Consider the following 14,094-nt stretch of genomic DNA (forward strand, 5'->3'; position numbering starts at 1 on the left):
GTGGAGACTTAGGAGGACTACTGAGCCCCATGGGGGGCCACTGGGACTTGGGAATAGGCCCTGAAGCCTGTGCCCAGAGTCGGACACATTAAAAAAAAAAAAAATACGTGCCTGTTAGGATAAAGTCAAACAAGGTCCACAAATGGACGAGCTGTAATTCATGTATCATTCAAAATCCCGAAATCCTGGCCCTACCGCACAGGCCAAACCATCTGCACATATGTGGGGAGTATTATTCTTTATGGAAACGTTACACACACCCAAAAACAGGTTCAGCCCATACACTGTCAGGTTAAAATCTTACTATGGATTCCTTCATACATATTTCATCCAACCAACTCGATCCCGTGTCAGGTCCCTAGGCTGTCCAAATTACACATCTCACTTTCTCACACTCTCATTTACCACATTCATCCACCATCTTCTTGACCCACCACGGCTCCTCCCACCTTCAAACTCGTTTACCTATACCCAGGTTACATCTGTTTTCTCCATATCAACATACCATCTAAGTACACTGTTTTCTATGCAATTATCAAAAGACCACAACAAATATAATACAAACATAACCTCTCTCATCAAGCAGCTCTGTCCTTCACCGAACCACAGGCCCCTTTTCTCATCACGACACCCTTGACCCCCACCCACATTAATCAACTCTGCCATCCTACCTGACCCTCCCAGCTGGTGGTCGTTATCTCCCTGGCTTAACAGATTTTGCATCATCTTCATCTCAGCTGTTCTTATTCGTTACTGATGCATATCATGTCGGTATTAACTCTGTACTGGGGAGCTATCTCACTGGCGGGTAAAACTGTCTGATATTAGAGCAAAATAGACAACTCCTTCCCCGAGGAATGATGATTTAAGTGATCCAGGTGACATGACAGAATATTAAGCCACTCAACCGAAAGGATATATATATATATATATATTTATATATATATATATATATATATATATATATATATATATATATATATATATATATATATATATATATATATATTAATCTTTGTTGTCTCCATACACGTTTTGAGATTTTTCAACTGGAAGGGGTAAGTAGGACGTTCATTAACCCCTTCACTAAAATCAATCCTCATTTAACTGGAAAAAAAAAAAAATCCCTTGATAGTAAGCTGATAGAAAAGAAAAGAAAAAAAAAGAAGCAATCGTACTCAAGCAGTTAAGGTACACCATGTAAAAGAAGTCGCTAAGGATAAGGTGCAATGAAACCCCCTATGCTGACGGCTGACGAGAATATGACTCTGGAAATGGAGTCGTCTGGTTGGAATTTTCAGCGACTGCACATCTACTGCCACTCAGCCACCACCGCCGCCACAACAGTACACCGTAAATCACTCGCCGCGTCACGCCTTCCGTCTTGGTTATGGAACGCTGTGCTGTTAGGGAGAAGGTATCGTTAGCAGGTAGAAATAAGCAGACATCTGGTTAATAATAATAACAATAATAATAATAATAATAATAGTAATAATAATAATAGTAATAATAATAATAATAATAATAATAATAATAATAATAATAATAACAATAAAAGTAATATAAATAATATAAATAATGATAAAGGTAGTAGTAGTAGTAGTAGTAGTAGTAGTACAATTATTATTTCTAATGATAGTAACTACTGTGTATTCTGTATGGGGCATGATTTCTGAACCGTTCTCTATATAGATATCATTATTTTGGAAGGGGTAAGAGACTTGAGGATTGGCAAGAAATGAGCGCTAGGACAGTGCAACACCCACACCCACGAATTGGTCTAAGGATCGAAAATTTGACTTTACTTTGTGATCTTGCACGACCCTTAACCCTTTCACTAACTTATGTTCAAAATAGATGAAATCTGAATAGACCTTGACCTTTGATTATTCTCAAAAAGCGAATCTCTATACCCTTGTTTTAATCTGCACCCTTCCATAGTTCAATCTACACCGGATAAATACCGTTTAGGTTGACCATGCCATGTGACCTTGACTTTTAGCAATTGTTCTAAATAAACAATGGGTTAACCTCTTCCAATTTCCTCAACTCATTCACAAATTATGATCAAAATGAAATAAGAACTGTTTGAGTTATTTTATATACACACACACTGCAAGGGATATGGGCATGATGGGTCCCTCCTGCTGTCCTCAAGAACTGTCCTTCTGTGCTTACACCCTGCCTAGGTAAGCTCTTTAACCTTTGTTTGTCAACTTGTACTTTTCCTTCTTGCTGGAAGTTTGCCCTCATTCTGCCTGTCCCAAAGAAGGCTGACCATTCCCAGCCCTCTAACTATCGCCCAATTATTGTTTCAACATCCTACATTTCTAAAGTTTTGGAATCCGCTCTTAACAACAAAAATAAAAATATAATAAAGCGCCTCTCCTGTCACTGCCTTCTATCCGATCCGCACCACGGGTTCCGCCAACGACTCTCCACTGCCAACCTTCTCACCTTCCTTTCAGACTCCTGGTCATCCTCCTTTCGGGACTTTGACGAAAGCTTTACCATTGTTCTTGACATCCCAAAAGCTTTCAATCAAGTCTGGAAAAAATCGTTAATTTCGAAATTGCCCTCTTACTGTTTCTACTCATCTATCTGTGCCTTGATCTTTAGCTTCCTTTCTTGTCGTTCTATAGATGCTGTTGTTGACAGTCATCGTTCTTCTTCTAGAGCTATCAATACTGGCGTTCCTCAGGGCTCTGTCCTACCATCAACTCTCATCCTTCTATTCATCAGTGACCGAAGCTGTACATCTAACCCTATCCACTCAAACGCTGATGACTCCACTCGTCACCTTTCCATTCGCTTCCCGCAGCATTCATCTCAGCAGTTATTTCAACATACAAGGGATGAGGATATGGAACACCTAATGTCTTACTTGGCTCATATTTCTGATTGGAATAAAAGTAATCCTGTTTTTAATGTATTAAAAACTCAGTTCTTACATCTTTCTGCTCTTAAAAAATTTCCGCACGAATACCTCTCATTTAAAAAAATTATCAACTCAGTTCTGCATTATCTTTGAACATATTCGAGGTTTCATTCTCTCGAGATTTATCTTGGAAAGATCATACTACCTTTCTTGTAAAATCTGATTCCAAGAGATTAAGTGTGCTAAATCTACTCGTTGCCTTCTTTACTTCCCTGCAGTTATTGATTTTATACACGGGTTTTATCCACCCCTGTGTAGAGTACAACTCCCATATGTGGGGTGTCCCCGCATACAACTCTTCTCAACAAGGTGGAGTCAAAGGCTTTTCATTTCATCAACTCTCCTCCACTTACTGGCTCCCTTCAACCTCTGTCTCTTCGCGACACTGAAGCATCTTTATCTGTTTTCTGTCACTACTTCAATGGTCACTGCTCCTCTGAACTGCCTGCTTGCACCCTTCTACCACTACGGCGGGCGAGTAGCACCCTTTTAGCAACAAACTTTCATCCCTTTTTCTCCATCTCTCTAATGCAAGTGTTCACCGTTACTCCCATTCCTTCATGTACGCAAGAAGTCAACTCTGGAACTGTTTCTCTCTGTATTTTCTGCTGCCTATGACCTCCAGTTTTCAAACACAGTGTGTCCAGGCATCTCGAAATAAACAGATCTTGAATTTGGCTCTTGTGACCAATACCTTTCTATTAGAGAAATGGCAAAAAATATGATTATAAATAAGTCATCAGACTGAAATGGTTAATGGTTAAAGCGTAACAGATAAAGAAAGGAAGAGTCAGTCGGATGTGGCCAAGCTGGCGAAGAGAGAAGTGTTCTATACATATCACGTGGCTCTCTCTCTTAGGTAATTAGTTGTTCACAGCAGCACCAATGTACAGGCAGCTGTCACGTGCACAAGTTTGCTTATAATATTCCTATCACCGGAATGATGGGCGTTTTCCGTTAACGGGCGATGCTGTTTGTAACTGTTTTTCCTTTTGCACGTTGTTACGATGAGATAATGGCTCTGTGAATCATTACATCTAGGCCTGAACTGATGAACCTTACATCTACAGAAAAAAGTACCGGTAACTGAATAGCGTGACGATAGGGTCAGGCCCTGCACGGTGCGAATTTTTTTCTTCTTGTACATTTAATCATTCAGTCATAATTACTGGCAAAGTCGGAGCAAGTTCAACGATAAATGACGGCCACGTCGAGCCTTCGCTCGGAAATAGATGAGACTGTTCGACCGGTTAAACCAAAAACTATCAGAAAAAACATTTTTTGTCATTAAACCAACCAATACCCAGCCAACTTTGGCCTAACTTACTGTTCACTTAGCATAATAACTTATTTTGCTTGGGAGAATCAGGAAGGTGCAACGTTACCTAGTCTTTTCTCAAGGCACTCGATCCGACCTTCCCAACATGACTGGATGATCAAGATTAGTATACCAGGAAACAAAAATTTGCCGACCGGGTTATCCCGGGCTGCTCACTGTAATGTTCCGCCCAAGGCCAATAAGTCTTATTGGCCTTGGTTCCGCCCAGACACAGTAGACATCGCTTGCTCGCTCGTTATCATAGTGTCCTGCTTTCCATATTTATCATCTCTCCCCATGCAGCAGAAAGCGTCCTCTTTTGTTGCGTGTCTCATATTGCTGTCACACAATAATATATCATGTAAAGCTTTCTTTGCCACAGCCAGCAAGGAAGTACCGGCAAATTGATTATCATCAGAGTAAGGTAAAGGTTCTACGTAAATTTTGCATTATAGCTTAAATGCTCTCAGTTTTTGTTCTTGATTAACTTCACCGGTGTGGTAAAGCCATATTCAGTTGTATCCTGGCCATCGTGACCTTGCTGCAGTCAAATGAACCTGCTCTGACCTGAATAAATCTAATTTTACATTTCCTGTTTTTTCTCCTTCAAAAGTGTGCACCCTTCTATTCTTTGCTTTTCCTCCCATTTTCTTTATAACCATAAAAAGTGTTTTAATACTAAATAAAACATATTTTGCCTAGCTCTCACCATGAAACTTCACAGGCCTGCATTGCCAGGTGGCGACACCAGCGCTGTGTTACATTATGTCCATTAGAAATTGATATAGGATCGCCGCTATCTTCCATCATTGGCCAGAGAAAGTGAGACTGACGAGGTCGCTGAAAATGTGAAAGTAAAACGTCGATGCAACTGGTCTGAGGAAATTTATCATATTGGAAATCTGTTGAGTGAAGCTACTGACGAGATGGAAGGATCACGCCTGATGGCATAGGCATGGAAATGAATTGAATGTAACTTTTGCGCTGTAGCGAATAGCATTAAGATGTCAGGTGAAACTTGCTAATGCCAATAATGATGAGAAAGGTAACATTATAACAGTTACAGGTTTAACTGTAAACAACTTCTTTACACTAAGTTAAAAAAGTTAGTGTTGTTTTTTGGACAATCCTTGTTTCTAGGCAAGCTACACGTTAGTACTGTGTAATTACGAATGTTACAGATAGGTAAAGCATATTTATAACGAGGTAATTAACAACATATCTGAAGTGAATGTGAAAGAATAGGAGAGGGACAGGACTGGGAGGGGCGTGATGTCAAGATATTCAAGGCCAGAGAAGGTCAAGGGGGGGATGGGCAAGGCTGCAGCTCCTATGTTGTTGCGGCAGAGGTACACACACACACACACACACACACACACACACACACACACACACACACACACACACACACACACACACACACATGGGCGGACATAGAAGAGAGGGAAGTACTCGTAGGAAAATAATTAGTTTCCATTCCTGATACCCTTTACACTCTCAGGCTCCTGTGACTCCCTCTCAGCAGAGTAAAATCGTCTGGCGTTATATGTATTATGTATTAGATTTGTTCCGACTACAAGAAGGATATTGATACATGAATAATACAGCCTGTCGTATAGAATCGTGTGTCTTTAGCTGGAATATAATACTAGATTTGCCCCGATCATGACGGAGTTAATCCAAAGAGCAAGAGATGGCAACGGAAGGCTTTACATACTGTAGAGGATAAATAAGAGGGGAAGAAATATAACGAAACATAGATATGAGTACGAAAAATATTAATCAGATATTTCATTGGAGAGAGAGAGAGAGAGAGAGAGAGAGAGAGAGAGAGAGAGAGAGAGAGAGAGAGAGAGAGAGAGAGAGCATACATTAACAATAGTCAGAGATACCGGTAAGTCACGGAATGAACAAGATCACATGCAATCCAGACTGAAGGCAAGGGAGATGGCCCAAGTATCAGAACAGTACACAGAGTTACATACACAGATTGCACAAACCCAGGGATCCTTTCAAGCTGGTCCGACCTTTATGTTAGTTAAGAGGTGGTTACTCCAATTAAAAGCGTCAGAACAGGACAACAAGCAGAAGGGTTTCCATATGTCTGCAGACTCTTCGACGATGAACTGTACAGAAAAATGTATAGAAAGAGAGGGCCCCCCAAGGGAGGAATTACACCAGCCCAGAGCCGATACGCATCTAGCGCTGCTCGGAATATAACCTTTACCTTGACCTACTCTCACCAATTTAGAATTTGTAGGAGATTTTCATCCATACTATACACCTGTAAAATTTTGTGGTGATATCTTGAGCGGTTGCGAAGTTATCGTGCTAGCAGATACACACAGACGAAGACAGACAAATTGAAAACAATACTAGCATCGATATCGCGGCTGGTAATAAACGTTCCCAGAAATGATATACCCGTAAGAAAGTTTTTACTGTAGGAACGGTGGAATATAGTATCAAAAGGAATGCAGGACGTAAAAGTAGAGGTACTACTGATGCAGTTTTCTCAAAAGAGATCTGAAATAATCGGGTTCGAAAGGACTCTTATTCCTGTTGCAACCATATACTGAACTAGCCTTTTCCTGAAGTTAACTATGAGAGTGCCTAACAACGGCCATGTATGGACACAAGCTAAGTAAAATCTATACATTTATCCATCATCTCAACCAATCTCTGAGGAACGTAACGGTCTGATACTAGGTTACTCAGGCAAGACATTAAATATCAGAGTGAACAGTAGGTTGACACTGAGCAGCATTAGGAGAGCATTGAACCCAAACACTCTTCGAATGGATATTCTCATGGGCTACATCCGGTTAGGGCTCCTTAACCCATTAGACCACCAGGCTTCCAGTCTTCACTTGGACAGGAAATAACACGGCGACTCTCACAACCACACCCTACAAAAACAAATATCATCAATTATTTCCCTAATCATAAGCGGGTCAGCCAGTGTAAAAAGCGACCTTGCACTAGCCACTGGTGGAGGTGTGGTGGGGCATATTGAGAGCTGCTCTGATCTCATATAAACACTCTCTCTTCACCTTTAGTTATGTATGCAATAGCTATGTTTTTATATACTTTTGTCACTACTCATAGACCTGCATTATATTTCACAACCGAAATGGAGCAAACATTACCGCAAGAATGAAGAGATTTCTATGATTGTAAACTGCTGTGGAGACCTGCTTGTGATGCAGATTATTAAAGATTCTTTGTAATAGCAGCTTCAGCCCACACGTGCGAATTGACCAACCTCTGCCTCACTCAAGGACCGTAACAATAGAGAGAGAGAGAGAGAGAGAGAGAGAGAGAGAGAGAGAGAGAGAGAGAGAGAGAGAGAGAGAGAGAGAGAGAGAGACAGACAGACAGACAGACAGACAGACAGAGACAGACAGACAGACAGAGAGACAGAGTTTTTATAAGATTTTAAATATGTACTACGGTCCCTCCATAGATATCAACTGAGGGTAAAGTAATTGAGTTTAACTTCAGTAAGCTATTTTATTTTGACTAGCCGTGTAATTCTCATCTGTTAGGGATATTTCCTCTAAAGCAATTAGAGGTTTTTTAGGACAAGTCATCAGCAGACCCTTATACAGACCATACTTATTTCCACATGATTATGCTATGTTGCATCCTCATATTACTGACTGTTGACTGAAGAGTGTGACGGTGGCTGGGAGAGACGATGGTAGTGTGGTGTCGGGGAATAATGGGAGAATTTCTTGCCGTGTGGTGTGTCAGTGGGTAAAATCTCAGGTCTTTTTGGCGAAGCCATTTCACACAGGGGAATGTGTTTGGCAGTTCAGTAATGTCAGGTTAATTTAGAGTAAGATCTAGAGGTATCTTTTTGAGCATAAAGGCAATGAAATTATATGTTATATTTACAAGTCACTGGATTTAATGTTATATGCCGAATCACACATTAAGTTGCCCCATTCCCTGTGTAGGAGGACTCAGGTTTAGACTACCATACAACACATCATTTAATGGTACAGGACCAATGAACTTGTTTGGCAGCATATTAACACACTGAGGAATCGAACCAATGGGTGAAAACCACTATCATCATCCAGACTTGAATGCTCCAGCGCTAGAGCTGGTGGCTCAAGCATTATTTTGCGTTCATTAACAAAGGTCAATTGCGCTAGACATCAAGAAGTTAAGGCATCTTCCACGGATGTGTCATCCATTGCATTATGAAAAAAAGAAATATTCTTCTATATTTCGAAAAGTAATCACACCTAAAGAAGTACGAGTTATATCAACGCACATCCCGTCCTGTTACGTTACCTTATTTTACGATCTGGAAGCAGAGTCCTGCTAAATATTTGATATGCACCTTTTTTAGTTGCACACTAATACAGACTACTCCAGTATATTCTAGTACTGATGATTATGTAGCACAATCTCGGTTGGCTATGATTGGGTATCGAGATGGTGTAAAGGAACTATCGACCACAATTACAGGTAGGTCCAAGGTATGTCACCTAAACCATTGGTCAATCCTTGTGGGAATATATGACTGGATTGCGTCTACATGAACGACCTTGACCAGAAACACAGCCCAGCCTTACCACACCCAGGCCTGTGCTTCTGCATCACTCTAAAAATATGCAGAGAAAGTCTTAGTACAGTTAATCACTAAATTATTATGGCTAATAACAATAGTAAGACGTTGTGTATTTAGACAAATCAGGAGGTTACTCATGTAATGAAATTCTAAACTTTTCGAATTCATGTTCTCTTTTCTTTTTTTTCGACTCTGGGCATAGGCTTCATAGCCTGCTGCCAAGGCCCAGTAGTACTCCTACATACCATACACCTCCCAATGTCACCACTTCGGCGCTAACACCCACTGTCCATACTGAATACATGCTAGGGCTGTCTCATACAGGACTGGTGTACTGGTATTAGCGCGGGTATTTTTATGACACATTGGAGGGTCTTCGGGCAGATCAGTAAAGTCGGCTTTATGACATTCAAATCCTTAAACTGTTCCCTGCCCCAGCGGGGATTCGAACCTGGGTCCGTTAGGGCTGCAGGCCACCTCTCTACAGACTCAGCCACCGCCATCCCCAGTGTGACCTACATTGTTCCTGTACTAACTTGCATTCATTAAATTATAATGTTTTTGTATGCCTTGTTCCTAGTAGGATTTTTGCAGAATTATTAAATAACGATACTGTAATTAATGATTTGTATCCATAGATAAGTACATCTCCAAATCTGTAAACAAGCACCGTAATATGGATAGATAGATAGACAGATAGATAGATGGATCACTGAAGTCTGTTGCCTTAGAGATTATTTGACAAATGTTTATGTCCATTCCCTTCCAGCAATCACGAGGCTTCTTTCTATATTGTCTCAAGAATCGATCATACATGAGCAAGTTTTAATTTTCCTTCTACATACCCACTAAAATCTTCCCATTCATTGTTGTTTACAGATTTTCAATTCAAGGCCACGGAGCACCAATGGCTGGGAAGAATAAAAAGGAGGTGAGGAAATAGCACTGAGGTGAGAGCGGGTGTGGGTATATAATGGAGCCCGAGCGGCGGCCTAGGCAGTTTAGTCTCTGACACAGCTACACTGAACAATGAACACTAAGGTAAAACTAGAGATCTGTATTTTCAAGAACAAAGTGATGTCTTCTTTCTATTCTGACAGCGTTCACAGGGCATGTCAATGAACGATCTGAATAAAAGCATTAAGGAAGCACAGTCACCATGTAGACAACACGTCAATTTTAAAAGAACCTAATGTTGTATGAACTCATGCATAAAAACGGAAGCTTTTGTAATCAATAACCGTCACGTGTCAATATCTAACTAATGTTTCTTTCCCAACCCTCAGATCCTCATCCTGCTGGGCCTGGCTGCCCTGGCTGCCGCCGACAGTGGCGAATTCCGTGGCTACGGTAACTCCGGGGTGAGTCACAGTGGCAATTTACCTATGCTCTTGTTGACACATTTCTTTTTTCAGAAATCCTGCAAGTCTGTTTCGTTTCACTGGGTGCGTTGTGTTAATCTTCAGAGTGAATTCAAAATATTTTTTTCCAGTCATTATGTTTGAAACTATACAAACGTACTTTTTCATTCCCAAATTCTTGGAAAAAACCAACATCCACCCAATATATATATATATATATATATATATATATATATATATATATATATATATATATATATATATATATATATATATATATATATATATATATATATAATGTTTAAAGTGGAGGGGATAGATTAATAATGATCTTGACCAAGCTATTCAATAAGATATGGGTGACGGGGTTACTACCATCAGTTTGGAAGAATGGTGTAATTGTTAAAGTTCCGAAGAAGGGAGACCTGAGTGAATGTGGTAATTGGAGGGGAATCTCTTTGTCACCGATAGCTTTGAAAGTTTTCAGTAGAGTGTTGTTAAATAGGTTGGAGCCGGTGGTTGAGGGTATTCTGAGGGATGAACAGGCTGGTTTTAGAAAGGGACGTGGTTGCAATGACCAGATCTTTATAGTTAGGCATTTGATGCAGCAAGTTAATGAAATGAGAGTACCGTTAAGTCTTTGTTTTGTTGATTTTGAAAAGGCTTTTGATAGTGTTTCGAGAGAGTCTATGGGGAATATCATGAGACATTATGGAATACCAGAGGAGTTTGTGAGGGTCATTATGAACATGCATGAGGACACATTTTGTAAAGTGATGGTTGATGGTTGTCTGAGTGATTCGTTTGAAGTCAAGTCCGGAGTAATTCAAGGTGGTGTTCTATCGCCTTTACTATTTATATTGGTCATTGATTACATTATGAAACGTGTTGGAACAGAAACCGGTGCAGGTATACTTTGGGGAGAGAACAGGAAACTTTTGGATTTAGATTATGCAGATGATATAGTTTTGATTTGTGATGGGCCAGAAGAGATGCAGAGAGTGTTGGACTGTTTGGTGAGTGAAGGTCGCAAGGTGGGTTTGGTTATTAATTGTGGAAAAACTGAAATAATCAATATGAATATGGAAAATGCGCAGGAATGTGTAATTGAAGGTATGGTTGTAAAGCAAGTTGATAGGTTTAAATATTTAGGTACTTATTTAGCCAAGGATGGTTCTTTGAACTTTGAATTCGAGGAAAGGTTAAAGAAGGCTAATCAGGCAATGGGAATGCTTAAAAATATTTGGAATAATAACAATTTCTCTGTGCATACAAAAATCAAACTTTATAAGGTAATGGTTAGGAGTATCTTAATTTATGGACACGAGTCTTGGTACAGCACAGTGACTATGGAAAATAAATTCTTGGTGTTTGAAAATAAAGCACTTAGAAGAATATTAGGAGTTAAGTGGTGGGAAAGGATACCAAATAGTAGAATTAGAGAAATAACGGGAGTGCAGCCGATCGATGAATATGTTAGATTCTCACGATGGAAGTGGCTAGGACATGTGTATAGGAGACAGGGAATAGTACGAGGTACACCAGGGTGGGTGGCACCTGGTAGGAGAGGTAGAGGAAGGCCAAAAGAGACGTGGGTGAGGACAATGAGACGGGAAGCTGGAGATGAGTGTTGGGGAGATCTTGAGGAGTTAGCACAAGATAGGATGTGGTGGTGTGAGTTCATCGAGGCCCTATGCATCCCCGAGGGTGCCACAGGAAATGATTGATTGATTGATATATATATATATATATATATATATATATATATATATATATATATATATATATATATATATATATATATATATATATATATATATAAAGGAATTTCCTCTGACCCATCTGATTACAGACCCATAGCTATCAGTTCTTTTGGTATAGTATGAAAATGTCATTACAGTATACGTAAACTCATATCATCTTAAAGCCAACTGTCAGTATGTTTTTCGCCACGAAAGATCCACTGGTGATATACTTCATCTCATTATTCTTACAGTCCATCAGTCATTTGATCAAGGTGGAGAAACACATGCAGTAGCCCTTGATATCTCTTAAGCTTTGGACGGAGTATAGCACCGTTCCCTGTTATCCAAATTTCCTTGCTACGATCTATCATCTTTTGTTCCACTGATTTCATAATTCAGTAACAAGAATACCAGAGTAAAGGTAGATGATATATATTCAAATTTTCTTCAGTTAATGCAGGTGTGCCACATGGATCAGTCCTGGTTCCAACCCTGTTCCTCATTCATATTAATGATCTCTTGTCTGTCATCCATAATCCCATTTACTCATATGCAGACGACTCAACGCTTCACAGTTCCTTTACAATAAACCATCCATTCACAAAGTTTGATATCTTTAACTCTCAGCTCAGTACAGTAATATGCATAAATCAAGACTTATCTGCAATCATAGCATGGGGACAAAATAGCACTGTCTCATTTAATGCTGGAAAAAACGAATTTATCCAGTTTACTAATAGAAATATATTGTCTGAATTCTATGTTACATTCAATGTAACAATGTTCCTTTCTCTCACAGTAATGTAATTATTGGTGTTTCGCTTAACAGTACCATTCGTTGGACATTTTTCGGTAGATCACTTGCTGAAACCGCCCCCCCCCAAAAAAAAAAAAAAAAAAAAATGCATTATTATACAGAGTTCGTAACTGTTTCAGTAAGTTACAAAAGTCATGTGCAATCTCAGCTCGTATATTGCTCACCTTTGTAGAAGGGATGTAGGGGGGTAGCGCAAAAACGACAGGACAAAACCAACACAAAGCTGGAAGAAAACTGATAACCCAACAACTGCAAATGAAATACCTTCCTTTTAAGTAATGAGGGAATGTTGTCTTCCTTGGATTATTGTACAGATACTTCTATGGGAAATGCTAAGATTAATTTTCATTCATTTTGCCACCTCTCCACGCCTTTCCCTATGCTACACGGGTAATTGGCAGCTCTCATGACTTGATACTGCCATACTGTGAACAACTGCCTATCAAAATTGTCCTAGTCTCCGAACGGCAGACTCTTGATTTGTGTGTTGTCGTCAGAGAGAGAGAGAGAGAGAGAGAGAGAGAGAGAGAGAGAGAAGGATTTGATCTCGGTGAACTACACTTATGTTGTTCAAACCACGATACCTTCCCCCATGCTTGGTACTAAAATAATGTGGTTTCATTGCACTGCAGTTGTGTTGTTTATACCTTAATACTTTCCCCCATTCTTGGTGATAAAATGGTAAATTCTTACCTTTGCTCCAACAGTCCCGCGAGTCCTTCGAGTCCAGCGAGGCCCAGTACCAATTCCAGTGGGCTGTGGATGACGACTCTTCCGAGAACCACTACGGCCACCAGGAGGCCCGCGACGGTGACGACACCCAGGGGTCGTACCACGTGCTGCTTCCCGACGGTCGCCGCCAGACGGTGACCTACTACGTGGACGGTGACGATGGCTACATTGCTGACGTCAGGTACTCGGGTGAGGCCTCCTTCGAGTCCGCATCCTTCGAGTCCCGTGAGGCTCCCCGCTACGCCCCTCCCCAGCGCCGCTACTATGACTCCAACGAGTCCAAGTAAAAGGTCTTAATATTTCCGAGATAAAAGATTCCTAATGAACCAAGACCCAACATCAGCGACCTGGCCCACCTCGTCTCTGTGCCTACCAGACATTCCTTTTGTAATTATTTATTGTTCGACCTCTTTCCTTATTTATTAAAAGATCTCTGCAACACAAACCTGTATAAAGTTTTAATTCTGTAATCATTCATATCCTGTAGAGGTGTTAGAGCAACTGATCAAGGTCACCAAAATGGGTGCCAATGGTCAACTAGTTGACCTTTGGCTACCTTGACCTATTGTGCCCATTTTCGAACTCGTCCAAGATTTTA

At 40.3% G+C, this 14,094-nt stretch overlaps 1 protein-coding gene across 1 annotated transcript; it reads left to right on the forward strand.

Annotated features, from left to right (window-relative positions):
* The first annotated feature begins 9,870 nt into the window (after nucleotides 1-9,870).
* On the forward strand, nucleotides 9,871-13,783 carry LOC145403173 (uncharacterized). Its single transcript, XM_080274990.1, has 3 exons — nucleotides 9,871-9,882; nucleotides 10,128-10,202; nucleotides 13,472-13,783. The coding sequence occupies exons 1-3, from the start codon at nucleotides 9,871-9,873 to the stop codon at nucleotides 13,781-13,783; spliced, it is 399 nt and encodes a 132-aa protein (XP_080131116.1).
* The last annotated feature ends 311 nt before the right edge of the window (nucleotides 13,784-14,094 follow it).

This window comes from Coenobita brevimanus, chromosome 60 (assembly GCF_032717465.1).
Source record: "Coenobita brevimanus isolate Jiangsu-jjx chromosome 60, ASM3271746v2, whole genome shotgun sequence".
In the NCBI taxonomy this organism is placed as follows: Eukaryota; Metazoa; Arthropoda; class Malacostraca; order Decapoda; family Coenobitidae; genus Coenobita; species Coenobita brevimanus.